General features: G+C 36.0%; 1 protein-coding gene across 3 annotated transcripts in view; it reads left to right on the top strand.

The window, feature by feature from the left end:
* Positions 1–27815, top strand: part of RASAL2 (RAS protein activator like 2) — a 362379-nt gene that overhangs the window by 252108 nt on the left and 82456 nt on the right. For all 3 annotated transcript variants that reach the window (XM_021706868.1, XM_008073803.1, XM_021706869.1), the window contains one exon: positions 17788–17894. In XM_021706868.1, coding sequence (XP_021562543.1) covers positions 17788–17894 — 107 coding nt within the window. The remainder of the gene's footprint in view (positions 1–17787; positions 17895–27815) is intronic.

Consider the following 27815-nt stretch of genomic DNA (forward strand, 5'->3'; position numbering starts at 1 on the left):
CTCGACCTGCGGGCTCAGGCAATCCACTCACCTCAGCCTCCCAAGGCGCGGGATTACAGGCTGAGCCACCGAGCCTGGCTTCTATTCCTTTTTTAAAAATGTAGTTTAGATAGAAAGGGTCATTCTAATCAGTTCTTGTCTACTTCTGTAGGTATATTTAGATATTAGCTCTGCTTGTAATTTATTTAATCATAGTCTTATTTATCTTGGGTGTTTGGAAGACTTTAAGAGATATGTGTGCCTCCTTAAGTCTTAATTTCCCTGAAGCCTATCACATTCTACTTGCTTCCCATTCCCCTCCCCCAACAATGCACACATACATATAGGGAAACATCAGTGAAGAAAAACAAACAAATACTCCTAAGTGAAACTACCATTTAAACCCTACTGCATCATGGGAAAGGGAGGTAGAGTCATTATTAAACATCTTTTCCTTGCTCTTGCATGCCTTTATGAAGTCTAATTATCCAACCTGAAGATTATTTCTCTCTCTTTATTTATGGCTATTATCCCTCTATATCCAAAATAAATTTGATCAAATAAATCGAGATAAATAAAGTACTATAGTGGTACCCCTGTCCACCCCTGCTCCTGTCCTCTGATTAGGGGAGTTAGTAAATCCTATTTATTCACAGATGGAGGTGATAAAGACAGAGGATGTTAGAACTTACTTAGAAGATAAATGCAAATTATGATGTTGACTTCTGGGTAGTCAGTTTCCAATTATTCACCCAACAGAAGGGAAACCTTAGCATATATAGTAGATAAAACAGGTAAGTCAGAGTTGTGATTCTGCTCAAGGACTGTAACAAGTTTAGTTGCTGAGTGAATAGACAGCTATGTGTCCCATGCTTTGCTGTGGCAATGCTGAGCCCTGGATGTCAGCAAATCTTATTTTTAGGATTAAAGCTGTCTCCTGACCATAGGTAGCAAACACCTCCATCTGTGGATAAACAGGAATTTGCTAAGCTTCTCCAGAGAAACTAGGAACAAAACTATCTCAGATGTAGCTTGTGAAGGTTAAGGATTAACAAAGCCCCTATGTTCAGTCGTTTGCTTATGTAGTTACCATCAATGACAGCATGTTTTTCTCAATGAAGATCCCAAAGGAAAAATAAGAAAATTAGATCTACTTTATGGTAAATTTGGATGAATGGAACCAAGAGACATTGTGTCCGGAACCTATCAAATTATGCTTTCTTTGTCTGCAGAATTTTAAGGCAGATTTCCTTCTAGAAGAAGAGATGCAAGAAAAGTATTTGGGCTGGTTAGATTCTACTACTTCTGGACAGTAACCACCTACCAGGCCTTCCCATTGTTGTAGCTCATTTCTAGTTTGATGAAACTTCATAAAACTGTGCTCTGTCCATTATTCTATTCAGAAGTTTCCTTGGCTTCTTTATCACCTATCAGAGAAAGTTAAAATACCTTCCTGTGGAACTTACTCTGGCCCTTCCACCTGACATTCCACTATTCATTTTAGTGGGGGAACCTCCAAGCCTTCATTCCAACCAAGTTGATTTACTTTATGTTGCTTGAACAAATATTGCCCTTTCCTTCCTTTGCAATTGTTTTTTTCTCTCAACAGTGTCCAAACTCAGCTTTCTAAATTCACCTTTTTAAAACCCTACCCTTGTATCAAATCTTGCTCATAGACAGGTTTAATGTTGAAGACACTGTCAGGTGCTGAAGTTAAGATAAAGCTGCTGGAAGAAGCGTAGTGCTTGGCTGGGGAGAAAACATGATCTATGTACAAGTTAAATGAGAAAGATTAAATGATAATTCAAGACAACAATGGAGAAAATAAAATAAGGCAGTTGCTAATTGTGAATTTATTTATCCAGGCAAAAATAGCTTTGGGAATTTGAAGAAGGGAGACATCACATTTGATTAAGAACACTGAAGATTGCCTTACAGAGACAGGATTCAATCTGCATCTTAAAACATAGAATAGATTTTAATGGAAATGGAGGGGTTTTCTGTAGGAAATCAGTATCATGAGGAGTATTAAATTATTTTCAGGTTCAGTGAACAAACTAACTTGAAAGGAATAGAGTTCATGTTAAGAAGTAATGAGAGAGAACATTTGAAGGTATTTGGGGTTCACTGTGTAGGACCTTTCATGACAGGCTAATAATGAGTGACAATTTTATCCTAAAAGCTGTAGAGAAGAATGAAAGATTCTTGAGCAAAAAAAGATATGATCAGAATAGTTTTTTAGAAAGATATCTGAAAGTGACACTGAAGGGGAGGAGACTAGAAGCTGTTAAATCAGTTTGAAAGCTATTATAATAGTCCAGGTATGAAATAAGTGCCTCTGTTTAACACTTATTCCTCTGTATTATAATTATTGGTTTATTTATTATTAAAAGTAGGCTGGGGTGCCTCTACAGGGAGGGCTCATCATCTGTCTTTTCAGCATCTGGAATACTGCAGGTGCAGGTAAATGTTTGCACAGCTCAGATGAATAACTGAGAATAAAAGGTAGAGAGATTATAAAGGATCTGTCAGCAGAATTGATAATAGATTGGGGGAATAGGGAACAAAATGAGTCAAAGGCAATTTTTGAAGTTGGAAGGATGGTGGTACTATTAATAGAAATAAAGTAGTTGAGTCCGGTGCAGTGCCTCACGCCTATAATCCCAGCACTTTGGGAGGCGGAGGTGAGAGGATTGCCTGAGCCCATGGATTCAAGATCAGCCTGGGCAACATGGCGAGATCTCATCTCTACAATAAATTAAAAAATTAGCTGGGCATAGTGGTACACGCCTGTAGTTTCAGCTACTTGGAAGGCTGAGGTGGAAGGATCGCCTGAGCCCAGCAGGTCAAGGCTGCAGTGACTGTGTGCATGCTAGTACATTTCAACCTGGATGGCTGAGTGAGACTCTGACTCAAAAAAAAAAAAAAAAAAAAAAAAAGTTGAAAAATGGAACCAGTTTTGGAGGAGGATGATGAAATCTATTTAGATATATTGAATTTGAGATGACTAATACACATCAGATAGAAAAATGGGTCTGGTGATTAGAAACCAAATCACAAATAGAGAGCAAGATTTGGGAGTAATTGATTTAGAGAATATAGATAGTTGATATTCTAAGCATCTAGATAGACATGATCAACTATTAAGAGACTGTAAAGAAAAAAGCAGGCTGGGTGTGGTGGCTCAAGCACTTTGGGAGGCTGAGGTGAGAGGATTGCCTGAGCCCGGGGTTCGAGACCAGCTTGGGCAATTTGGTGAGACCTTATCTCTACAACATATCAAAAAATCAAGCAGGAATGGTAGCACATGCCTGTAGTTTTGGCTACTTGGAAGGCTGAGGTGGAAGGATTGCCTGAGCCCAGCAGGTTGACCATGAGTGGGTGGGACAGCTGGGGTGGCCGTGAGTGTGCCATGGCACTTCAGCCTGGGTGAGAGTGAGACTCTGACTCCAAAAAAAGAAGAAAGAAAGAAAAAGAAAAAGCAGAAGGCAGGGATTGAACCTTGAAGAACATAAACATTTGGGTAGGTGGAACGGAAGAGGGGATACAGAGTGAGTGACCATAAATGTACAAGGAAAGGCAGAATGGTGTGCTATCACAGGTGCTGAGGCAGGAAAGGTTAATAGTGTCAGTGGTTACAAAACTAAAGAGAAGTCAGAAAAGAGCATTGGATTGACAATTTAGGAGACTGTTGATAGCCTGTGAAAGTATCAATATTATTTCAGTAAAGTTGGAGAGGGATAAGTCAGATGTTATGATATTGAGAATGACGGTAGGTGAAGAGACAGTGGAAGCCACAGGTTAAACCTTTCGCCTGAATAAATCGACTGATAGAAAACAAAAATGCCCTTTTCAAAACTAAACTGGGGAGTTTTGTGTCTATTTTAGGTAGAGAAAAGAGCAAGATATTGAGAAGAGAATAAGAACAAAATCTTTTTATGGGTTGGAATAAGGGTGGAATTAAAGGCACAGGATTAATGTTTTGAGGGGAGAAGAGAGAAACTCACGCAGGAAGCAAATATACATGCTTGAAGTTTAGCAATGGAAAGGAGGAAAGATGGAGAGATGGCAGCTATTGTACTAATCTTATGTGAATTTATTACACTCTGCCTTACACTGTAGTTAGCTATTTGCGTACCCATTTATGTTATTTGTATACCTTTCTAAATAGATCCCTGCTTCTGCCAGATAGGGATCTTCTCTTAATATTTTGGCATCTTCTAGAATAGCACTGAATAGGTACTTAATATGTTTTTGAATGAATGAATGCTATCCAGGATACCCAGAAGTCTAAGATTCAGCCCTTTTGAAGATTTTTGAAATTATTCTGTCAGATTCCACCACCTCCCAACCTGGCATCCCCCTTATTCTGCTACTGTTGTCTTTTCTCATATCTACAAGTACAATTTCAGGTACATTGGTAGCATTTGCAATTATTATTAAGTAGATTATGTTGGGTTTTCCGAATTCTAGAATAAGAAGGAAAGTATTCAATGTATAGTTTATACCACTTTGTATTTTCTAAGCTAAATTTCATTTCATTTCACTTCATTAAGTGAAGTAATTTAATTGATAGAATAATTCTATAAAAGAAGAATGTAATTTTGACAAATCTTAAATATTTTTAAGTTTCTAAATGATAGTTAATTATTTGACCTTGGCAACTATTATGTGATTGCTAAAATTACACCTAACACGAGGGGAGAAACATTTCAAAACTGTAACTCTCACTTCTGATAATATATGATAGACTAGCTATCCTGAAGTATAACATAGAAACAACTAGAAATGTCAAACGTAGCAAACACTTTTAACTAAATGACTGAACACTGAGGGAAGAAAGGAAACCCCCAGAAAGAGAAAAAAGAAAACAAAACACTAACACTTCAGACAGTGAACTCTCTTTGGGACATTTACCAATTTTAGACTTTCAGAGGGTTAAATTTTTGTGGCTACAAGACAGGAGATGAGCCAGGAGTCCAAACAAACTAAGGAATTAGAATTGAAAGCGCTATCTCATTCTTCCCCATAGGACTGGGTCTCTGAATGCATTATGTCCCCAGTGAAAGTGAAAAATTAGAAAACAATCTGCTCACTGACAAAAATAGACAAACAATTTATCTTAACCTGGAATGGTGGGTGAAATGAGAAGGAAAAAAGTCCCCTGAGAATTCATAACCACAGTTCTGATAAGGTAAAACTAAAATAATGGACAACATTAATATGTCAGAGATAGCAAGAGAGTAATTGGAATTGATGTATTTTAAGATTGAATTATTCAAGAGAAGGATAGAAATCATAATTAGCTTTAGGCTTTAAGTATACATGTTAAAAAGTTGAAGACGACACTACAAAAATAGAGAGTACATATTTTCAAAAGTTATAAGGAGAAAATAGAATTTTAAAACCTGATTTTAAAAAACCTAGAAAATAAAAAAATAGGAAAAAAGTAAATAGAAAACACAATAAGATGGTAAAAATAAAATCCAACTCTATTGGAAAATACAATGTATAAAAATGTTAAAAGATAAAGATTATCAGACTGGAATTTTTTTTTTAATGCTGTTAATGAGAGAGGCATCTAAAACACAGGAACCCTGGAAGGTAAAGGTTTAGAAAAAGAAAGCTGGTTGTAGCCAAGAAAGTGAGAGAAAATAGGACTGTCAAAAAATTTTACCAAGTATAAAGAAATAAGGTGATTCCTAAATAATGATAAAATGTGGAAATCACTAGAAAGATACAATAATCTTACATGTACCCAATAACGAAGCCTCAAATTTTACATGGCAAAAATTGACAGTTATATGAGGAAATTGATAATTCTGTAGTCCTGTCTATGAAAATTAGTAAGGACATAGAAGATATTTAAAAGCACAATATGGGGTAGCCATAAGTGTGCCACTGCACTCCAGCCTGGGCGACTGAGTGAAACTCCAACTCTAAAATAAAATAAAAGCACAATATGCTTGAGTTCGTAGACAGGTATAGACCTGACTCCAACAATTATTAATAGGTAGTCTTCTCAAGCACATATGGAATCTATAAAAACTGACAATAGACTGGTTCATTCAAAGTTATACAGATTGCATTCTCTAATAACAATGGAAATAAGTGAGAAATTAGTAACAAAAGTCACTTTAAAAACCTTATTTTTGGAAGCACTTAAAGTTATTTACAAATAACTCATTAGTCGAAAAAAACTTAATGGAAAGTAAAAAAAAACATAGTACTGAGAAATACCGAAAATAGTATATATCAAAACTTGTGGGATATTACTAAAATAGTTCTTAAGTGAAATGTATATTCTTTTGTATTGAAAAGGGAAAAGACTGAAAATTAATGAGCTCATTTAACTCAACAATGTAGAAAAAGAATAAACCCAAAGAAAGTTTAGGGAAGGAAATGATGAAGATAGGAGCAGATAATAATGAAATGGAAAACAGAAATAAATAGAATCCATAAAGCCTAAATTTGTTTCCTTAAAAAATCTGTTGAAAATAGATAAAACTAGTAAGATTTGCTAAAAAGAAAAAGTACAAATAAGCAATGTTGGAAATGAAAGAAGGACATAATTATAGAAAATTAGAGATGGCCGGGCTTGGTGGCTCAACCTGTAATCCCAGCACTTTGGGAGGCTGAAGCAAGTGTATTGCCTGAGTCCATGGGTTCAAGACCAGCCCGGGCAACTTGGCGAGACCTCGTCTCTACAATAAAATCAAAAAAATTAGCTAGGCATGGTGGCACAGGTCTGTAGTTCCGACTACTTGTAAGGCTGAGGTGGAAAGATCACCGAAGCCCAGCAGGTTGACACTGGGGTAGCCGTGAGTGTGTCACTGTACTCCAGTCTGGGCGACAGAGTGAGACTCCAACTCAAAAAAAGAAAAAAAAAAGAAAAAGAAAATTAGAGACTTTAAAAATAGGAATTATAAATAGCTTTATGATAATATATTTGAAAACTTAGACAAATGGGCATTTAAAGAAAAACATAATTTATTAAAATTGACTGTAGAAGCAATTAAAAATATAATTAGTACTGCTACCTATCACCATTAAAGAAATGGAATCAGTAATTGAAAGTTTAGAACTGCATATGATTTAATTTCTCATGTATCTTGACTTCAGAAAAAAAGTCACTTGCTTAATATTTCCAGCCAATGATAATTCCACTTTTCATAGCAAATTAATAAATCAGTATTCTGGTAACTTAATTTAAAGACAAAAAATATCTAAGTGCCTTGGTAAGATCTAAGTATGGCAATTGGATTTCTGTTGAGTCTCACAGGTGGACATGATTTTCCTAAGATTTGTTTAGAGAATTTTCTTAGAACAGTAAAAAGAAATAGAACAGAGGAAGATATTCTTACAAAAATATTTTTTATTTGTATTTGCAATTTAAAAACTAAAATAAATTAAGCCAAACAGATATTTAGAGAAAATGAAAATAAATAAGAAGATATTAAGACCTTTGGAAATTTGTGAATTTTTAAATAGAATGATGCATAGACATAAAAACCTCAAAACTTTTCAACCTCATTTTCCTTGAAGCTTATTGATAAAAATCTCAAGTTAGTATGCATAAAGGAGAGTGATTCTTAAATTGATCAGATGATAGAATTTAATTTTATGTGTGAATTTAAAATAACTAGAAAATTTATCAGTGTATTATGTATTAAGTTGAACCATATAAAATTGCTGGTTCAGCCGGGCTCGGTGGCTCAGCCTGTAATCCCACGCCTTTGGGAGGCTGAGGTGAGTGGATTGCCTGAGCCCGCGGGTTCAAGACCCGCCTGGGCAGCGAGACCTCATCTCTACAATAAATCAAAAAATCAGCCGGGCTTGGTAGCGCATGCCTGTAATTCCGGCTACTTGGAAGGCTGAGGCGGAAGGATCGCCGGAGCCCAGCAGGTCGAGGCTGTGGTGGCCCAGAGCGGCCACTGCACTCCAGTGTGGGCAACAGAGTGAGACTCCAACTCAAAAAAAAAAAAAATTGCTGATTCAATTCTATACCAACAAAAAATGGCAATTCTATATGGCTCAACTGAGTAACATCATGATTTATCTTTTATTCTGTCTTAATACTCCCTGTAGACAAGTAAGAATAATTACAAATGGTTTATGCCAGCATTATGAGGGAAATACTTAAAATTTACAGAATTCTATCAAAATTGGCTTTGTTTGAAAATTTAGACAAGATCACAAGATTATTCCAATCTTGCAACAGCACAAGACCTCAGTTGCAGAACACTCTAGTATTGGTCAAGAATATAGTTTAGTTTGGTACCCAAAACTTGAGAACATATAGCCAAATAAAATAAACTTATGTAAATGTATTGATTGGAAATCAAAGAAATGCAAATAGGCCTGGTTTTATGGAAGTAGATGAAGTTCATATTGAAGGTCACCTAAGATTTGGCAGATTGGTGAAAACCATTAGCAAAGGTGGACACGGAGGGATGAATGTAGCTAGATTGAGATCAGAGATCATCTGACTGAGGCAAATTGTTGGGAATTGTAGGCAGAAAAAAGTAAATAAAATAGGACCAGGTTTTGTTTTTTCAGTGCCTATTTGCTTCTCTAAAGGTCTCTAGGAAGGTAATTTCATCAAGGAAGTAATGTTTTAGGGAGATTAATCTGGCAGTGGTGAGTAGAATAGCTTTAAACAGAGAGAGACAGGAGTCAGTGAAATCAGTTAGGAGCTTTCTGCTATAGTCTGCATGAGAAGATAAAAAGCCCTAGATTAAGATGAGAGGTAGTAGTTGGAATAAAAAGGACAAAATGAAGCTGGCAGACATTTCAAAGCAAGAGAAGCTTGGCAGTGTTTTGTGGCCAAAGCAAGACGACATTATAGATGCCTTCTTTTTTATTTATTTATTTAATTTACTTTTTGAGACAGAGTTGCTCTGTTGCTTAGGCTGGAGTGTAGTGGTGGAATCATAGATCGCTGACTCAAGTGATTCTCCCACCTTAGCCTCCCAATTAGCTGAGACTACAGGTGTGTGTCACCATACCCAGCTAATTAAAAATTTTTTAAAAAAATTTTATCTTGAGAGGAGGTCTCACTGTGTTGTCCAAGCTTGTCTTGAACTCCTGGGCTCAAGCGATTCTTTCACCTTGGCCTCCCAAAGTGCTGGAATTACAAGCATGAGTTACCATTCTCAATCTTTTTCCTTTATTACCTTTACTAATAAGTGACACTGAGTGTAACAATTTTGTTTTTGTACAGTGTTATGTACATAGTTATCAGTAAATGATTAAGCTTTCATCTTTCTATTAAAGGTCTACGTACTTGTATGTTTTTCTCTTTTAATACCTTTTTTTAAATTTATTTTGAGTTGGTCTCACTCTGTCACCCAGACTGGAGTGCAGTGGCCGCTCCCAGCCACTGCAGCCTCGACCTGCTGGGCTCCGGTGATCCTTCTGCCTCAGTCTTCCAAGTAGCTGGAACTACAGGTGCGCGCTACCACATCTGGCTAATTTTTGGTTTATTGTAGAGATGAGGTCTCGCCAAGTTGCCCGGGCAGGTCTCAAATCTGTGGGCTCAGGCAATCCACTCACCTTAGCCTGCCAAAGCACTGAGATTACAGGCTGAGCCACCGAGCCCGGCTTTAATACCTTTTTATTGATAACTGTTTGGGAATAAAATCCAGGCTGGGCATGGTGGCTCATGCCTATAATCCCAGCACTTTGGGAAACTAAAGCAGGAGGATTGCTTGAATCCAGGAGTTCAAGACCAGCCTGGCTAACATAGCGAGACCTTGTCTTTACAAAAAATTTATCCAGGTATGATTGCACACACCTATAGTCCCAGTTGTACAGGAGGCCCACCCGGGTCAGGAAGTCGAAGCTAAGATGAGTCGTGATCATATCACTGCACTCCAGCTTGGGTGAGACCCTGACTCAAAAAAAGTGTTTAAAAACGGGACTAAATCTTTTTAGAACGTTCACTGAATACTAATATCATGATAGGAATAAATCTAAGATTATACCCCCAATTGCTTATGGGACATATTAACAATGAAAATTTATTATTCAATCAGTTATAGAACAAGTTTAGATAAAGGTCTTAGAGCATATTTGTAGATTAGATCATACTCTCAATTATATCTGAAACATATTAATAGTGAGAATCTGTATCTGTCTTGTAGAATTTGAGTAGTTATCTCCTCATTTAGATAATAAAGTATACTGAAGATTGCTTTAGGATTATTGAAGGGCATATTATTTTGGGGGTAACTTTTGCCACTTTTTAATGAAAGGAATCAGTAATATATTTTTTTTAAGCTTGTTTCTCATTTACTCAAAAATTTTCACCATTAACTTTTGTCATTTAGTAAGTAACCTTTCTTCTCTTGTGTTATTGCCTCACCTTTCGGTGTTTCTTGGCGTGAATATTTTTATCAGCATCAGCATTTCAGGATTGAGTTTTTTTATCCTGGGTTTTGTTTGTGGTAAACCCCTCAAGAGTATGACTTACTTCTCCTTAAAAATTGAAGAACTGTGTGCATATTGTTCAAGTTCCTTAGGAAGAAGTAAGAAACTGGAGTCTCTGTGATTATTCACCTTATTTTTGTCTCCATTACAGTCCATTATACATAACACATGGAGAACAGGAGGGCATGCAACGTGATTAAAAGCACAGTTTTTCTAAAGCTGAACTGCGTGGGTTCTAATCCTGTCTCTGCCCTTTTTACTAGCTTTGCAAACATGTGCATAGTAAAAGCACATCTCCTTGTTTCCTCATCTATAAAATGGGGTTGATAATTCCAACTCCAAAGGATTATAGTGAGAAAAAAGAAAAAATTCATAAAGAACTGAGCAAGTAATACAACATAATAAATGATTATTTGATGCTGTATTGATCATTCGTATGTTTTTATTGTTATTAAGCCTGTTGTTATCACTAAGAACCAGAGGTATGTTGTATATCTGAGACGTCAGATACCACATAAACATCTCCAAGGTAGTTTCTTTTTTTTTTTTTTTGAGTTGGAGTCTCACTCTGTTGCTAGACTGGAGTGCAGTGGCCGCTCCCAACCACTGCAGCCTCAACCTGCTGGGCTCCGGTGATCCTTCCGCCTCAGCCTCCCAAGTAGCCGGAATTACAGGTGCGTGCTACCACGCCTGGCTAATTTTTGATTTATTGTAGAGATGAGGTCTCGCCAAGTTGCCCAGGTGGGTCTTGAACCCGTGGGCTCAGGCAATCCACTCACCTCGGCAAGTTTCTTAGCCTTTTTGGTTGAGAGTTGTTGGTACTAAAAGTATTCTCTATCTCAACCAACATCATATGAAGCCCTCAGTTGAAGAAATGGAATTCTTGTGGGTGATGTTTAGATTCCTTGACGAGGGAAAAAGTTGTTCTCCTATTATAGTAACAACAAGAAATATTTAAAAACTAGTAATAAATAACTATTAAAGCAAAAAAGAGTTGGAGAGACTGTGTGACTTTACATTTTTGTACTTCGCGCCAATCCCAATGTACTGAAGTGTCTAAACATGCAAATTTGAAAAGACTGCTTGTTTGAGTGAAGTATTGCAGTCTGAGTGATACAAATTGGGTGAATTAAAGTGACTCTGGGGATTTGTATTTCAGAGCAGCTGAATGCTGGTGGCTGTCAGTGCATAGGCTTTAAAGCAGGAAAAGTGGGATACAGCAGAAAATGTCCTACTGAAGATGGTGGATGAAGTCTATACACCCAGGTGCTATGGTGTTAGCAACTATATAAATGCAGTTGTGATTTTCTTCTCTTTGCTCTTGTCAGTTTTCTTTTTTAATATTGTCCTCTAACTCGATCTTTAAGCTCCCCATTACCTTTAGGAATTCTCCAACAAAAAGTTTGAAACTTCATTTTCATGAAAGTCTTTTTTTCTTTCTCACTTTGACATTTTTTTAAGCTCCCCTTTACTGAAGAGGTACAAACCCATTTCCTGCTACTATTCCATCTTTCCTATTGTTTCTTAAATGTCTTCTGCACCTCCAAAGAAGAATGCTCCTAATTTAGAATTCATAGCATAGAGAGACAAGTTACTTGCTTATCTCATTCATTAATAACTTAAGCCACTAATATATTACATCCTATTTAATACTATTGACATTTACACTATATAAGGGAAAATCGATTATGTGAAGTGGACTCATTTACAGCAACACTATATACACCAAAATTTCAGTGACTTGAATGGGTACACAAACATAATTTGGTGTGTATTCAGTTTTTTATCATGCTTTGTTAAAATGCTATTGATTTTTTTTTAAAGGTTTTGAAGCAAACTGAAGAATTCTCCTTTTGAGAATGACATTAGAAATTTGTTTCCTAACTACAATATCAAAAGCATTAAAGGGGCTGGTGAATAATTATAATTGACAGTATTTATATTTATTCATGTTTTAGAATTCTGTTCACAAAATTATTAGGAATTGGCTTTGGTTGACATTAATGTGAAGTGTTTAGACATACTATATTTGCCAAAGTAACTGCATCTGTGAACACATAATATAGTTCTGGTCTGTCATAACTTGAGAATTTTTAAAATTTTAAAGTGTAAAATACTTTTAAAAAGTAGAGATACTATAAAGGCTAGTTAAGCACCTCTTGTGACTAATTTGTCTAGGGAAAGTACTTTTTATACTAATTTTAGCTAATACTGAGAGTCTGTTATGTTCTAAGCATTGGATCTAGCATCTGTCTTACTTCATCCTTGCTGCAACCCTGAGACTGTAATAATAATTACTCTCTATGATGAAGGTGGAGGCAAAATTTAAAAGGGAACAACCTTACCAATGTAGACGTACACCCAGAAAATTCAGCAAAAATTTAAAAATTAAATTTAAAGAATTTAAACTTTAAACAATATTTTCTATCATTTTCTCTACCTGCTTTTTAAACTTTGGTAAATAATTCTAAAACTGGTAGACGTTATCAGTATGTCATGTTATTGTGTTATATGATGGTATATGAATCTGATTTTTAAAAAATGAGATTGAACAAACAGTAAGAGTAACTGATGCCTATAGATATTTGGCCATACTGTCATAACATTATATAGCAGATACCTCTCTCATTTAAGATATTTTGGAACCTAACCCTCTGTTACTGTGATAAACAAACACTTCCTTTTATTCTCTTTCCAAACATAATAATTTTCCAGATTTATTCTGAATCACATTCATTGTTAAAAATCCTAAAAAACAAATAATTAAGAAATATCAGTATGTATGTATCTATATGATTTGTACCTTTTGGTGAAGTATATTTGACCAGGTGGTTTTTCAGTTCAGATTAAAAGCTAAAGTTCTTACATGTAGACTTATAAGGCCTACATTATCTGAGCACGCCTGCCCTAATTCCTCTCAGATTTTATCTTTTGCTATTTATTCCAAATCATTGGCACCAGTCCCACGGGCCTCCCTGCTTCACCTTTCTCTAGAGCATTGCTTTGACTTCCCTCTACCTGTAGTCTTCTTCCCTGATAAATCTGTAAAGCTGACTTCTTTCCCTCCTGAAATACTGGCTCACGCTTCACCTTTGCAGTGCAATGACCTATTTAAAATTACTAGACCTCTTTATCTCCCTATTTGTTACTTCCCCAAAAACACTTATCACTTTCTAACACATAATATTGTATGTTGTCTCCTCAACTTCATTTTAGTTCACAAAGGCAGAGACGTTTCTCTATTTTGTTTACTCAAGTCTCCTTGATCAAGTACATAGTAGACACTCAGAAAAAAATTTAACTGACCTAATCAATGAATTTTTATGTAATGTAAGTACACACATGCATAGATGCATAATGCATATAATTGATCATTAAGAATTGTGATTTCACAAGCAGTCACTGGACTTCAACAAAATTTCAGAAGTATTTACTAAATTAATAAGCTGTAAAGGGGGAAGGTATATTGGTGGTAGTGGGTATAAAAGAACTGCAATACTGTCCTGTCCTCAAATAACTAGTCTCAAAACTTGCTAACAGTCTTTAGGGAAAATGCGGCACATATATGTTAAATTTTAAAGAAAAGTAGCAGAAATTATATGTCCAAGTACTAAAAGGAACAGTAAATCACTGTGCATGTCAAAAAGAGCCATGACGCTGATGAGCTAGAGTATTTAGATAGCCTAAAAGAAGAAAATAATAATTTAGAACTTGCTGTCTCCTAGAAGCCTCTTTAGAGATCTCCCAAATACATGATTATTTCTTATTGTTGCAAGAGAATTTTTTTTGGCATTTGCTCCATGGTAAGTGAACTAAAGGTCATGAATACATTACTAGATTCCAAGGCAGAGGTTGACTTCTGTTGTTAAACAGGCACATCTTCCACCGAAAGTGCCTTTGCTCCTGTAATTGTCCAGTTGTCAAGTTTCTTTGCCTTACTTTTCAAAGCACATTTACATAGAGGAAAATGTGTATGTTGAGGAAATGACATGATAATACTACCATATTTTGGATTTAAAGAGTCTCTTTCTTCCAAAAAGCTAATTTTGCATCAATGCATATAAACTCATTAATCTTGTCTTATCTTTATTGGGTCTGGATAACCCAGTTTATTAAATGATGAAGACCAGGTCAGGAAAGGTGAAACAGCTCACACAGAATTATACAGATAGTTAGTAGAGCTGCTAAGACAAATATCCGAATGTACTCTTTGTTCAATACATAATCCTATGTGTAGCTGTATTGGAGTGGAGGCTATCTCTCACCATTGTAAGTCATCATCTCAGGTCATATCCAGTGGCAGAGGACATAAGAGATAATTTAAAACATAACCAGGGTTTTTATAACTCGTTTTTGCCTTTCAATCTGAAGATGCAAAATACTACATTTAGAGGATAAGAAAGTGAATGAGGCCATTTCATGATACTGAGACAATATTGTATGTCTTGTCTCGGTTTACAGTGTGAACATATTTTGAAATGACTGAGCATATTTTGAAATGACTAACTATAAAAAGAACATTAATGTACAGCAAGTGAAAATAATGCAATAGTGTGTAGCATGAGTAGGGGTAAGAGGATACAGCTGTGTCATTTTGGCCTACTGGAACCAGTATAGATTTTTCCCTCAAGCTCAGCAGAAATGTAGCTCTTGGAGTATATAGTAGCAGTTTTCCTTTCTGCTTGGAGATTTCAAGTTCAAGGCACCTGAGCTAGTTTAATATGCAGGCCTGCCTGTGACTAATCCAGCAGGTTTCTCATGCTGTTCTTGCTAATGCAGCTAACTTGTTTCTTACTGGCTATCGGTTCTTGAGGTATATAAATATTTTTCTCTCTGCTTTGAAATAGTTATGAATATACTGAGAACTAAAAAACCTGGCGTTTCAAAGGCCTATTCTGTATTAGCAGATAAATCGTATTGCTGTGAGAGTTGAGAAAGTGACATAGTATAAACTTCTTTTCATTAGTTAATTTAGTTTACCTCATTTCTTTTCACTCTTTAATGGAAATTGTTCAGACTTCAAGAATAATTTAGTTTCTTTCTAGACCCATTAGTACATCCTATAAGCTTTATCAGCATTGTGGGTTTTTTTAATGATACAGAAAGAGAATCTAAAAGATAAAAAGTATAACAATAGCATGTTTATTGGAGTTTGAAACGTGGTTGCTCATTTTAGCCAATGTAATTTTAAATAGTCAAAAGCATTGAAATATATTTATTTAATAAGTTCATATGCCTGAAAACTAAAATTTGATGTTTGGAAGAAAATGAGTTTCAGGGTTTTTTCCCTTAGCCAGAGCATTGAAAATTAAGGAAACTGTTTACTAGATCATTTTATCCCAGCTAATGAAACTCTCTACCAATTTGGTTTATCTGACAATTATTCAGAGATTAAAATATACTCTATTGTAATATTAAATCTCCAATATCTCTAATTTGATATGAGTATACCTTTATAGGTAATTATCAGAGGAAAGATGAGATGTTCTTTTACCTTCGCCAGCCCCTCTCCATCTGCCTTGCCCCTCCCCCTTATAAAATCTCCTAACTCCTATAATCACTCTGTGAAGTCATGTTCCTGAAGCCTGAAGGTCTTGCTGTTCAATGTGCTCTGACAAGCTGATTTGCTTAAATTCAGTGCTTTGTGCCATGCCCGTGAATTTGAGCTGATTATACTGCCATTTTTCAGAGATATGCGTTAGAAGTCATGTGTGCCTAATTCTGAAAATGGCTTTGTACATTAAGGCTCATTTAACCACTGATGGTTAGAGAAAAGTTGAGAGACTTATGGTTACTGGTCATAATTTTAAAATACAGTAATAGCATGTACTGCAGGCTATAAGATGCTATGTTGTTAGCTTCTCAGTTATTAGGAATGTTGAGATTTTGCTTATGTCTTACTGGTCAAGATGTCACAGAGAAGATATGTTTAGTCATGGGAAAGAAAAATCAGTGTCCAGCATGCATGGATAGCAATAGGGTAAGCACTTCCAACTGGATTTTCATAGGAGAGATTGATTGTGTGCATTACTAGATCTGTGTAAAATGGTGTCCTTTTGGCACTTAGCTGAATATAAATTTCAGTAAATGTTTTTTCTTCTTGTAAATTAGGGTAATACAGTGAAATTTTCTGTAACTGGGGGGAGGCAGTGGTTGGGCATCTGTTAATAGCCTGAAAGTAACTAATGAGGATGTGCAGTCAGAACGATTGATTGAATAGCTGCAGTCCTGTGTGTTTCTTTCTCGCTTGCTCTCCCTGCAAGCTGTAGAGAGGGAGGGGGAAGAGCAAGACACAGGGAGGGAGTGAGAGAAAAAACGCTTTCTCTCAAGTGGAAGTAGCACGGATCCCAGGGGCCAGGAGGCCAGAAATGGAAGTTTAAACTGCATTTATCTTTTAAAGAGAGAACAGCAGGAATCAAAATGTCAGTCTCCGGAGTCACGATTTACTCCTTATTTTCTAAGATCTGGAAGATAACACAGAATACTTTTTTTAGGATGTGTTTTTTTTTTTCCTTGTCCATGTTGAGATTATCTAATGTTATCTAAGAAGCTGGATTCCTTTATGTCTGTCAGTTGAAGTGGAGATGGGAAGCAGTTGTGATAAAGGTATAATATGTATATATCTATCCTCTGTGTGTGTGTGTGCATATATATGTGTGTGTATATATATCTCACTCTATGAAAAAAATATTAAAATGTAGCCTTATTACAGTGTATAGTAAATACATAGGAGGAGATCACATTAGTTGCTTATTAGGTCAGTTGCACAGATTCCTGATTCCAGAGTAAGATCTTAGTAAGGTCATATTGCCAGAACAAGGAGAAGCTGATCTATTTTTATATCTGCATAAGCATATATATTATTTTATCCTGGCAGCAGCTTTCAGTCTTCTCATAGCCGTTTCATTGCAGTCTGGTGAATCATCTTTTCTGCACAGAACCGAACTTTGACCTTTGTGCAAACACCATTAAATTATGTGCACCACTAGACTATATTTGATTCACAAGAATATTAGAAATTTCATTTCATTCTGTTAACTCCTACATTGCTGACAAATAGACAAGTAGATTCATATACTATGAGATACAACTATTAAGTGAACTTAAAAATATTAAACAGCTCAGAGAATTATTTTTTATATGTGCACAGATGAAAATTTAAGCTGTCACACTAAAACATACTTAACTATGACCAAGTTTCTCTAGTGTCTTGACAGTTTGAACACCTACAAGAGAGATGAATTACATATGGATAGAATTTAATGTACCTTTAAAGCAAGCTGATTTTTTTGTGAAAAACCAATAATTTTACAGTCAAATGCAAGATCTTAAATTCTGGGTTCTTAGTGATATTTCAACTTTCCCCCTCTTTTCTAGAGGTACCAGCAGAAAGGTCCCCTCGCAGACGGAGTATCTCAGGGACCAGTACATCAGAGAAACCCAACTCCATGGACACTGCAAATACCTCACCTTTCAAAGTACCAGTAAGTGGTCATTTTCTCTATAAGAATATCTTACTTTTCTCCTGTCTTCTTAGAGTTAGAGACAGTTATTAAAGCAGCCAAACATTTTTTTCCTCAAGAATTTCTTTATAATACCAAAGTTAAATGACAGACTTATCAACCTGTATAGACTAACTATGGTTAATGTCCACTATGTCAAGTATAAAGTTTATTAGGTTTTAGGGAATAGTATTTTTACTTTGGGTGTATCTACAAAATATGTAATTAACAACATTAAGTTCAAATTCCTCTGAACTATAAAGTTCAAATCCTTGCAGATATTCTTTCATTAAGTTGCTGGCTGAAACATACCACAATTCTGTAAAGATGCTGGTGGAAGTTTTTTGCGGAGGAGTAGGAGATGGGGTATGAATTTTTTATTTTTCAGAGCTGGAGCATAAGCAGAGAGTGATGAGACTCATAAAATTATAGAGCAGATTCACAGAAAATTAGTCAGTTGTGAATTCTAATCCTGCAACTTGACCTGTGCTTTGCTTAAGCCATCTTTTAGACGACTGTCCAAGTTTTTAAGGAATACCCTGAAAGAAGGTAACTCCTGAAAGTGACCAGGCAGTACTGGGAATCAATATTAAATACTAAAGAATGCTGAGATAGAAGTGCCTTGTGTGATAAGGTTGACTGACTATGAGTTACGGGCCTAGTTTGGACTTTTTTGATTTAACTCTGAAAAACCTAGATTTTAAAACATCTCTTTTCTTGGGTAAAAATACACTTATTTCCTTGTCGTTTTATTAAAATTTATTATTACTTGAAATTTTTTTATACTTGTTAAGAATGGCATCATGAAGTTGGTCGTTATTCTAGGTACAATGGAAATCAATATAAGGTAGAAATAGACTTCCCTATGAAAAACTTTTTTCTCTTGATTCAGCCGAGTTAATGTAGTGCATTCTTTCTTTCTTTATCCCAATTTTTTTTGGGGATGACCTTTTAAGTAGAACTGATTTTTTAATATATACATAAATGAATATCTATGTATGGGATAATCAAAATGGATGTTTTGTTTTTTATTAACCCCGAGGTGCAAGATTTCCCCTTGTTGTATTTCAGGCCTTGTAGAATTTGTGGATATCTGCTACTGTGACAGCTTTCAAATTTTTATCACAAGCAAGTGTTGGATTAATATTCAAATTATAACAAGTTTTACCATGTCAGATTTAGTGCCTATTACTAAATTTCTTTGTTCCTTAGACAAAGCTGCCTGTGTTTTATTTTGTTCCATAAATGAAAAAAGCGTTTTTTTCCTTTTCTTTCTTTGTTTTCTTGATGATGCAGATATCAATAGAGGAAAACTGACTATTCACATGCAGAGTTTGATGAAAAGGTTTGAGTTAGAGTTTGAAGTTTTCATACCATCGTGGTGGAACCATTCATGAATGAGGAATTCTTTTTTTTTTTGAGTTGGAGTAGTGCAGTGGCACACTCATGGCCACCTCAGCTTCAACCTACTGGGCTCCAACAATCCAAGTAGCCAGAACTATAGGAGCGCACTACCACGCCCGGCTAATTTTTTATTTATTTGTTGTAGAGACGAGGTCTCGCCAAGTTGCCCAGGCTGGTCTCAAACCTGTGGGCTCAGGCAATGCACTCGCCTCGACCTCCCAAAGTGCTGGGATTACAGACTGAGCCACTGAACCCAGCCATGAATGAGGAATTCTTACTTTTTTTTTTTGAAAAAGTTAACAACTGAGGAAGACTATCCCTCTGCAGTGTGATACATCCTATTTTAAGTCTGAAGTTCATGGTCAGGTTTTTAAAATTTGAGCTAATTAAGAACCATAATTTTCATTTATTTGTAAACAATAAGTTAACAACTAATTTAAGATTTATCTTAATAAGACTATTTTTTGGTTCTAATTATTCTTGAGTAAAAGTTATAAAGCAATGATGGATATGCACAAAAGCTAGCACTACTTAAAACCATGTACTTAGTTGACAGTCCTCTGACAATCTCAGCCACCTCAGAGATATAGAAATATTGAGGGAAGGAAAGGGCCCTTGACTAGCAAATAACAGTCACAAAGCCCATGTACTTAGCTCTCAAGGAGAATTTCAGTGTTCACAGGCCTCACCTAAACAGTTTTCTGAAAAGTAGCTATCAGAATACACTGATTACAATCACAACAAAAGTATCAGTAAGCAGAAGGAGGAGGCAGAGAAAATGAAAGACAGAGAATGATAAAACCAATCTGAATCCATTTAGGATAAAGACAAACAGCCTTATATTTATTAATAACTCTTAAGGATACCATCATATTACAGGATGGTCCATAGTGCAGAAATGGACATTGCTAATAATCCTGAATCGTCAAGAAAAAGCAAGATTATATTTGTTGTGCTGGGTTTTTTTTTTTTAAGTGGAGATGTGTAATATTATTTGGCATGTATTCCATTAAGAATATTTAAAATCTTGAAGATATGTGATGTTTATATAACTTGTTATCCAGAAAAGTCTGTGAAGTACCTCATTCCTCATACCAAAATAGGCTGGCTAAACGAAGCACTGCAGTACTTGGATGTCTGTAAAAGTACATTGTATTTTTAAAATTTTCATATAATACCAATAGCTAATGTGAATTCTATCACTAAATATATTGTTGATTTAAAGAATGTCCAACTTTCAGGTCAAAACAAAATATTTTTGTAATTAATATCACAACGGACTCTTTGAATATGGGAAGCCCATATAAAAAAGAGCTAAACTTTGAGATATTTAACTTTAAGTTATATACACAATATCTCAAAGAAGATTATTTCCTTGTTGACTTTATGAAGAGACAGAAGTGATATTTTATTATAAGTACTAGTGGTTCTTGCATTCAGGTGTCATTACTATGGTGAGCAGTAGGTTTACCAGTCATCAAGTAGACCCCCAATATACTAGTAGTGAACTCTCAGAAAGGACCTTATTCTTCCCACCTCCATTTTCAGACTTATTGAGGAGGAGATGGAATAGATTTTACCAAGTCCTGACTGAAATTATTTACAATGATACCGCTACTGAATGCTTACTTTGGGAAAAGTATTGGGGACTCACCAATTACTCATGCCTCCTTCACATACTATGCTTGGTACTGGGGAAACAGAAATGAACACAACAGAGTTTTTCATTTCCAGATACCTTATAGTCTGATAGCAAAAACTATCAAATTCATAAAGAGGTACGTAACCATGGTAACACAAGAGCTTGACAACATAAATTGTTAACACAATGTGTAAGTTAAGACTTTAACAAAGGGTGATATTTAAGCTGAGTTTCAAAGCCTGAAAGAAAATAATTGACCGAGAAAGAAGAATATCCAGGCTAAACAAATGACATTTTGGCAAGATACACATGATGGGGTGACTGATGCTTCCAGGGAATATAGAAAGGATTCAGTGAAACAGGAATCAAAAAATATGTGGGCAAAAATGGCAGATGAGAAGGGCAGAAAAGTAAGTTGGGGCAAGACTGTGATTGGGTTGTCAAGCTTAACTAACTTACACTTGTGGCTGAAGCATTAGCGATGTGTTTATTGGAATATTTGTCTTTGGCTCAAAAGCTAAAAGTTGTATGCACTTTGAAGTATTTGTATTACTTGTATTCCCTTAAGTGACTCTTTTTTCTTTTTGCTGTCACTATCCCAATTAAAGGTAGTAGGTAAGGAGCCGTCATTCAGTAGAAGGTGAGCCCAGCACTCACCCCTGGCCCTTGAGTTGACACTACTGATTTTTCTAGAGTAGAGTTAAGCCTTAGGGAGATAGAGGAGAAGCCAGTAGGTAAGGTTTGCTCTTGTCCTGCTGGTTGATGCCAGGAAAGGCAGAAAGAAGAATAACTACAACAGTGAGCTTAAAACAGAAAAACCCCAAAACTTTGTATTTCTTCCTCATTCACAAAAATTTATACTTTTAATAACTTAAAATAGGTAACTGGTACAGCAGAGTATTCATGTATAAGGGCATAGAAATGAGGGAAGAGGAATAAACTTATATGGCTACTACACCTATAGGTTAAGACAATGTCTTAGTTTTTAGGAATGTTTGAATATATTTGTACTTCTACCTAGTCATAGCCAAAAAAAAAGCTGTGATGTGCAGGATAGTTTTTCTTTTCTCCCTTCACTCTTATTCCTTATTTCTTCACACATACCTTAATTCTGGTTGCATTTATTTGTTTTTAGGTCTCTGTCCCTCATTAGACAATGAAAATATATTCTGATCATCTTTTTGACAACTTTAGTGCCTAACACAACCTCACACATAACAAGCATTCAACAAATGTTGAGTAGATAAAATATGCATGAATTATCAAAGGACCGTGACTGAAGGAGTGTATCTCACACATATTCTCATGGTATTGCTGATAATATCTCTAGTCAAATAGAATATTGAATATTTAATGACATTTAATAAACAATAAGAGATCATTTAGGATAAATTAGTATACCTATGCAAAATGTTTAGTTTTTTTTTCTCTTAACACAGAGAAATTCTAATTAATATTTGGAATTCAGAGCTATGGTATTTTATGTATATAGTGTATACTCTGTCTACTTACGTTAGAACGTGAAAGTAGATAGAATTCTGTGATTATTTACTTCTGTGAATATCTTTGAACCCTTTAGGTATTATACGTATGTATAAATTCACAATGTTTTTGCAGATTCGAGTTTTGACATTAAATTCTTCAAAAATAATTTTAGTCATTTGAAATTTTTGCCTCTTTTAGTGATCATGTTTTTCATTTTTTCTTTAGCATCCTGCTAGACTTTTTGTCTTTGTTTATTTGTGTTTTCCTTTAAACAGAACACCTATTGTATATTTTATATATTGCAAAAACTACATTTAAATAATATTACGGGGGTTATGGGAAACAAGTCAGTAATGAGAAGTTATCCAGGTACATACTTAAATTTAATTCAGAAACAGAAGATGATCATGTCTTATAATTGTGTATGTTAGTTTCACAGTGCCTGAGCTTTTGAAACAGACTTTTTTCTTTATACCTATTTATAAAGTGACTATTGATATTTATGATTTTTGTATCACTTCTGCTTATATGATACCATCAATTTGGCTGAGAGAGAGCTGCTTGTGTTCCCGGCCAGGTGCTCGGCTTAGTGTTCTCATTTCCATAACACAACGGTCTGAGTTGGTCTTTCATGTGAGTATAACACAATACAGTTGCAGCTGCTTCATTTGTGTTAGCTTTGAGCTTGGCTCTGAAAGAATTCAGGCACTAAAAAATATGCCAAGACAACCAGAAAGCATAGTTGAACTAAGGCAGTAGCTGAATATTCCTATGTAACCCTCCTTGTGCTCTTGTCACTGTGAACCTAAGCATTTCCAATCATGTAAATATGCTGGATACAGAAAACTGCCAAAAGACCAAGGCTTTATATAGATTTTAGAAGAAAGTAAAACTTTGGAAAATAAAATGTAGACCAAATTAAAGTCCTGTGTAAAAAGAAATGTGCCTTTTCCTTAAATGTAGAGATAATCAGCTAAGTTGCTATTGGCCTCTGATTGAATAGAATCCTCTATAAGATTCTATGTAAATCTTTTTCAAAGTTAAAGAGACAGGAAGCTTCTTGCCCACTTAATGAAGACCAGAAAGTGTTCATTGTCCAAACAAGTGGTTTTCAACTCTAACTATACATAAAAATCATATGAGGGGGCAACCCCTTTGGGGTCCCCTACCACTGTGGAGCTTTTCTGTCCTCTCAATAAATCCTGCTTAAAAAAAAAAAATCGTATGAGGAACTTCAAAAAACATACTGAAGCTTAGAGTCAACCTCAGATTAATTAAATCAAAATATCCAGACTAGGCCAGGTATGGTAGCTCACACCTATAATCCCAGCAATTTGGGAACCCAAGGTGGGAGGGATTGCTTGAGTCTAGGAGTTTGAGACCAGCCTAGGCAACATAGTGAGACTTTGTCTCTACAAAAAATCTAGAAAGCTACTCAGGAGACTGAGGCAGAAGAATCATGTTACTGCACTCCAGCCTGAGCAAGAGTGAGATACCTACTCAAAAAAAAATAATCTTCAGACCAGTATTTTTTTTTTAAAAGGTCATGGATGATTCTAGTACGTAACTACAGTTGACAACCATTGGTAAAATATTAGGAACTCGCTTTAGTCAGTATCTTAACTGTGAATCTCAGTGCTTTCTTTTGCACCTTCAAGTCTGACATAAGAAACAAACAAGCAATATTTTCTCAGGAGCCTATTGTTACTTAAATACTACTTGCTGCATTGCATATTAGTTGTCCTTCTTTGTGTTTGCTGTGGTCAGTTTAGATGACAAGTTTAAACTTACAATATACTTGCTTTATTTTGGCACAGTGACTTCTGGCCAACCTACAGATCTCAGATTGAGGACTGAAATAATAAAATTAAGTTCATAGTATCCAAACTGCAATACTACTCCAAACTTTGTATTCTCATTGGTATCATATTCCAGGAGGGTACTTAAATTTATTTGCCCTGATGCCTGAACACTGTATTCATGTTTCTTCCTTCTCTTCCGTGACCATCTGGTGGAGTTAAAATCTATAATAGGATCACCCCACAGTGATACCTCTGTTAATAAAAAGTATACTTACATTCATATGTGTATAAATATAATACGTGAATATATATTCATTATATGCATATTAAAATGTTATTACCAAAGGGAGAAATAATATAATAAGCATAGGGATGTCAGAAAAGAAAAATTGTAGCCTGAAGGTACTAATATTAACTATATACCTTTAAGTCATTTAATGATCAGAATGTAAAATTTTTTCAGTGATAAATATCCTAGAAAATATAAAACTAATTAATTGATTAATTTTTAGAGACAGGGTCTTGTTGCCTAGGCTGGAGTACAGTGGCATAATCATAGCTTACTGCGGGCTTGTACTCCTGCCTCCATTTCCCAAGTGACTAGGACTGCAAGTACAATAACACCACACCTAGCTTTTTTTTTTTTTTTTTTTTCAGACACAGGGTTTTGCTATATTGCTCAGGCTAGTCTCAAACTCCTGGCCTCTCAAAGTGCTAGGATTACAGGCATGAGCTACTCTGCCCAGCCTGAAAATATAAAATTTAGAACTAAGAGTCTCAGAGCATAGAAAAAAGTAGTAAGGTTAGATAGAGTTCCTTAAGGGGACTGAGCAGGAATTGCAAATACCTGGAGGAAAAGGGAACATGCTTGGCTGGAATTATTGCCAAGTCTGAAAACTTGAAAGAATCAAAGAATGAGGAAAACCCTCCTCAATCTATGGTAATTCCTAGAAATAGGCTTGCAGCAGCACTAACTACTAGAAATTCCAACTTATCCTACCCCGGCAAAGGGGTCTGTTTGAGAGAGAGGATGGGGTGTCCTCACAGCTTATTCTTACAAATAATGTACTATAAGCCCATTCTCCTCAAAGCAAGGATATTTCTCCTCAGCTTTAATGGGGAAGAGGAGGCACAGCACCTCTCATTTCACAATTAGAGACAAACATTTTGAAGAGTTAATGTTCACTTACGGGAGCATATAATTAACCACTAAGTATAACTGGTATGTGTAACTGATATCAGATGCTTTCTGCTTTTACAGAAGTTCGGAAGCTACAAATACACATATTTTGTCCTTCTCAGCTATACTTCTACTCAGCAGGGTATGAACACTGCTAGTAAATAGCAGTACCCCTGAGGTGCCTTCCTGCCATAAGTCCCTTTAATTCTATAACCAGTACCAGTACAATGCCACTGAATTTTTTAATGCTTTGTTTTATATTAAACATGTACTAATTTCATTTGAAAGAAACTTCATTCTGACAGGATTATTTGATTAAACTATTACTAGAAAATTTTTTGTCACTCTGTTGAGTAGCTGGTAAAAGGCTCCAAAAGGATTTGAATAGACGTTTCTCCAAAGAAGATATGCAAATGGCCAATGCATACATGAAATGATGCTCAACATCACTAATCATTAGAGAAATACAAAGTAAAACCATAATGAAATACCACTTGATATCCACGAGGATGACTGCAACAAAAAAGAGGGACAATAATAAGTATTGGTGAGAATGTAGAGAAACGGGAACCCTCATGCATTGCTAGTGGGAATGTAAAATGGTGCAGAAACTTTGGAAAACAGTTTGACAATTCCTCAAAACATGAAATGTAGAATTTCCATATGACCTAGCAATTCTATTTCTAGGTATATGCACAAGAAAATTGAAAAGATGTGTCTGGCCGGACTTGGTGGCTCAGCCTGTAATCCCAGCACTTTGGGAGGCCGAGGCAAGTGGATTGCCTGAGCCCCAGATTCGAGACCCACCTGGGCAACTTGGTGAGACCTTGTCTCTACAATAAATCAAAAATTAGCCAGGCGTGGTAGCGTACGCCTGTAGTTCCAGCTACTTGGAAGACTGAGGCGGAAAGATCGCTGGAGCCCAGCAGGTTGAGGCTGCGGTGGCCAGGAGCGTGCCACTGCACTCCAGTCTGGGTGACAGAGTGAGACTCCAACTCAAAAAAATATATATAGAGAAAATATATGTCCACACAAAATATATATGAATATTTATAGCAGCATTATTCATAATAGCCCCAAAGTAGACACAACTCAAATGTCCCATCAGCTGTAGAACAGATATATAAAATGTGGTTTATCCTCAAAATATTGTATTGTTTGACCATATAAATGAATGAAGTACTACTGATACATGCCACAGCATGAATGGACCTTGAAAACATTATGCACAAGTGAAAGAAGTCAGACATAAAAGGTCGCATGTTGTATGATTCTGTTGATATAAAATGTTGATATGATATAAAATGAATAGGCAAATCTACGGAGACAGAAAAATAGATTAGTGTTTATCATGAGCTGGATGCTAATGGTTATGGAATTTATTTCGGGAATAATGAAAATATTCTGAGGCTGGGCACGGAGGCTTATGCCTGTAATCCCAGCACTTTGGGAGGCCAAGGTGGGAGGGATTATTTGAGGAGGAGTTTGAGACCAGCCTAGGCAATGTAGTGAGACCTCATTTCTACAAAAAGTAATAAAAATTAGCCGAGCATGATGGCACACACCTGTAGTCCCAACTACTCAGGAGACTGAGGGGGAAGGATCATTTGAGTCCTGGAGTTCAAGGCTGCAGTAAGCTATGATTGCGCCACTGCTCTCCAGCTTGCGTGACAGATCAGGACCCTGTCTTAAAAAAAGGAAGGAAGGAAAGAAGTAAGAAAGGAAGGAAGGAGTCAGTCCTGAAATTAGACCGTGGTAATAGTTGCATATTTTTGAATATACAGAAACCACTGAGTTATATACTTTAAAAGGGTAAATTTTGTGGTCTATGAATTATATCTCTGTAAAACTCTTAAAACACATCAGATTTAGAAGACAGGATAAAAAGAATATAAAATGTCTTTTGATTTTCATTTATTCAACAAATATTTATTAACCCCCTGTTGTGAGGGCAAGCACAATTCAAGGCACTTGGGACATATTAGTGAGGAAAAACAGGCCCCAGCCCCTGCCCTTGTGGAGGGCAACAGATGATAAGCAATAAATGTTTTCTACACAATGCATGGGTGAGATGGGCTCTGGAAAAAATCCAAACAGAGCAGGGTGAAGGGGAGTGAAAGAGAAGGTTGTGGGGGTGGGAGTGGAGAGCGGTTTGCAAGTTATTGTTTTTGTTTTGGTTTTTGGTTTTGGTTTTGGTTTTGGTTTTTCCTGAGACCGTGGTAGATTCTTTCTTTTTTTTTTCTGGCACCTTGGTGAATTCTTTTTTATTTTTATTTTTTTAAAGATGTGGGGTACAAGCCGGACTCGGTGGCTTAGCCTGTAATCCCGCACTTTGGGAGGCTGAAGTGAGTGGATTGCCTGAGTCCGCGGGTTCGAGACCCGCCTGGGCA

This window comes from Carlito syrichta, unplaced genomic scaffold, assembly GCF_000164805.1.
Source record: "Carlito syrichta isolate Samal-C Ts95f unplaced genomic scaffold, Tarsius_syrichta-2.0.1 Scaffold316187, whole genome shotgun sequence".
Taxonomy (NCBI): Eukaryota; Metazoa; Chordata; class Mammalia; order Primates; family Tarsiidae; genus Carlito; species Carlito syrichta.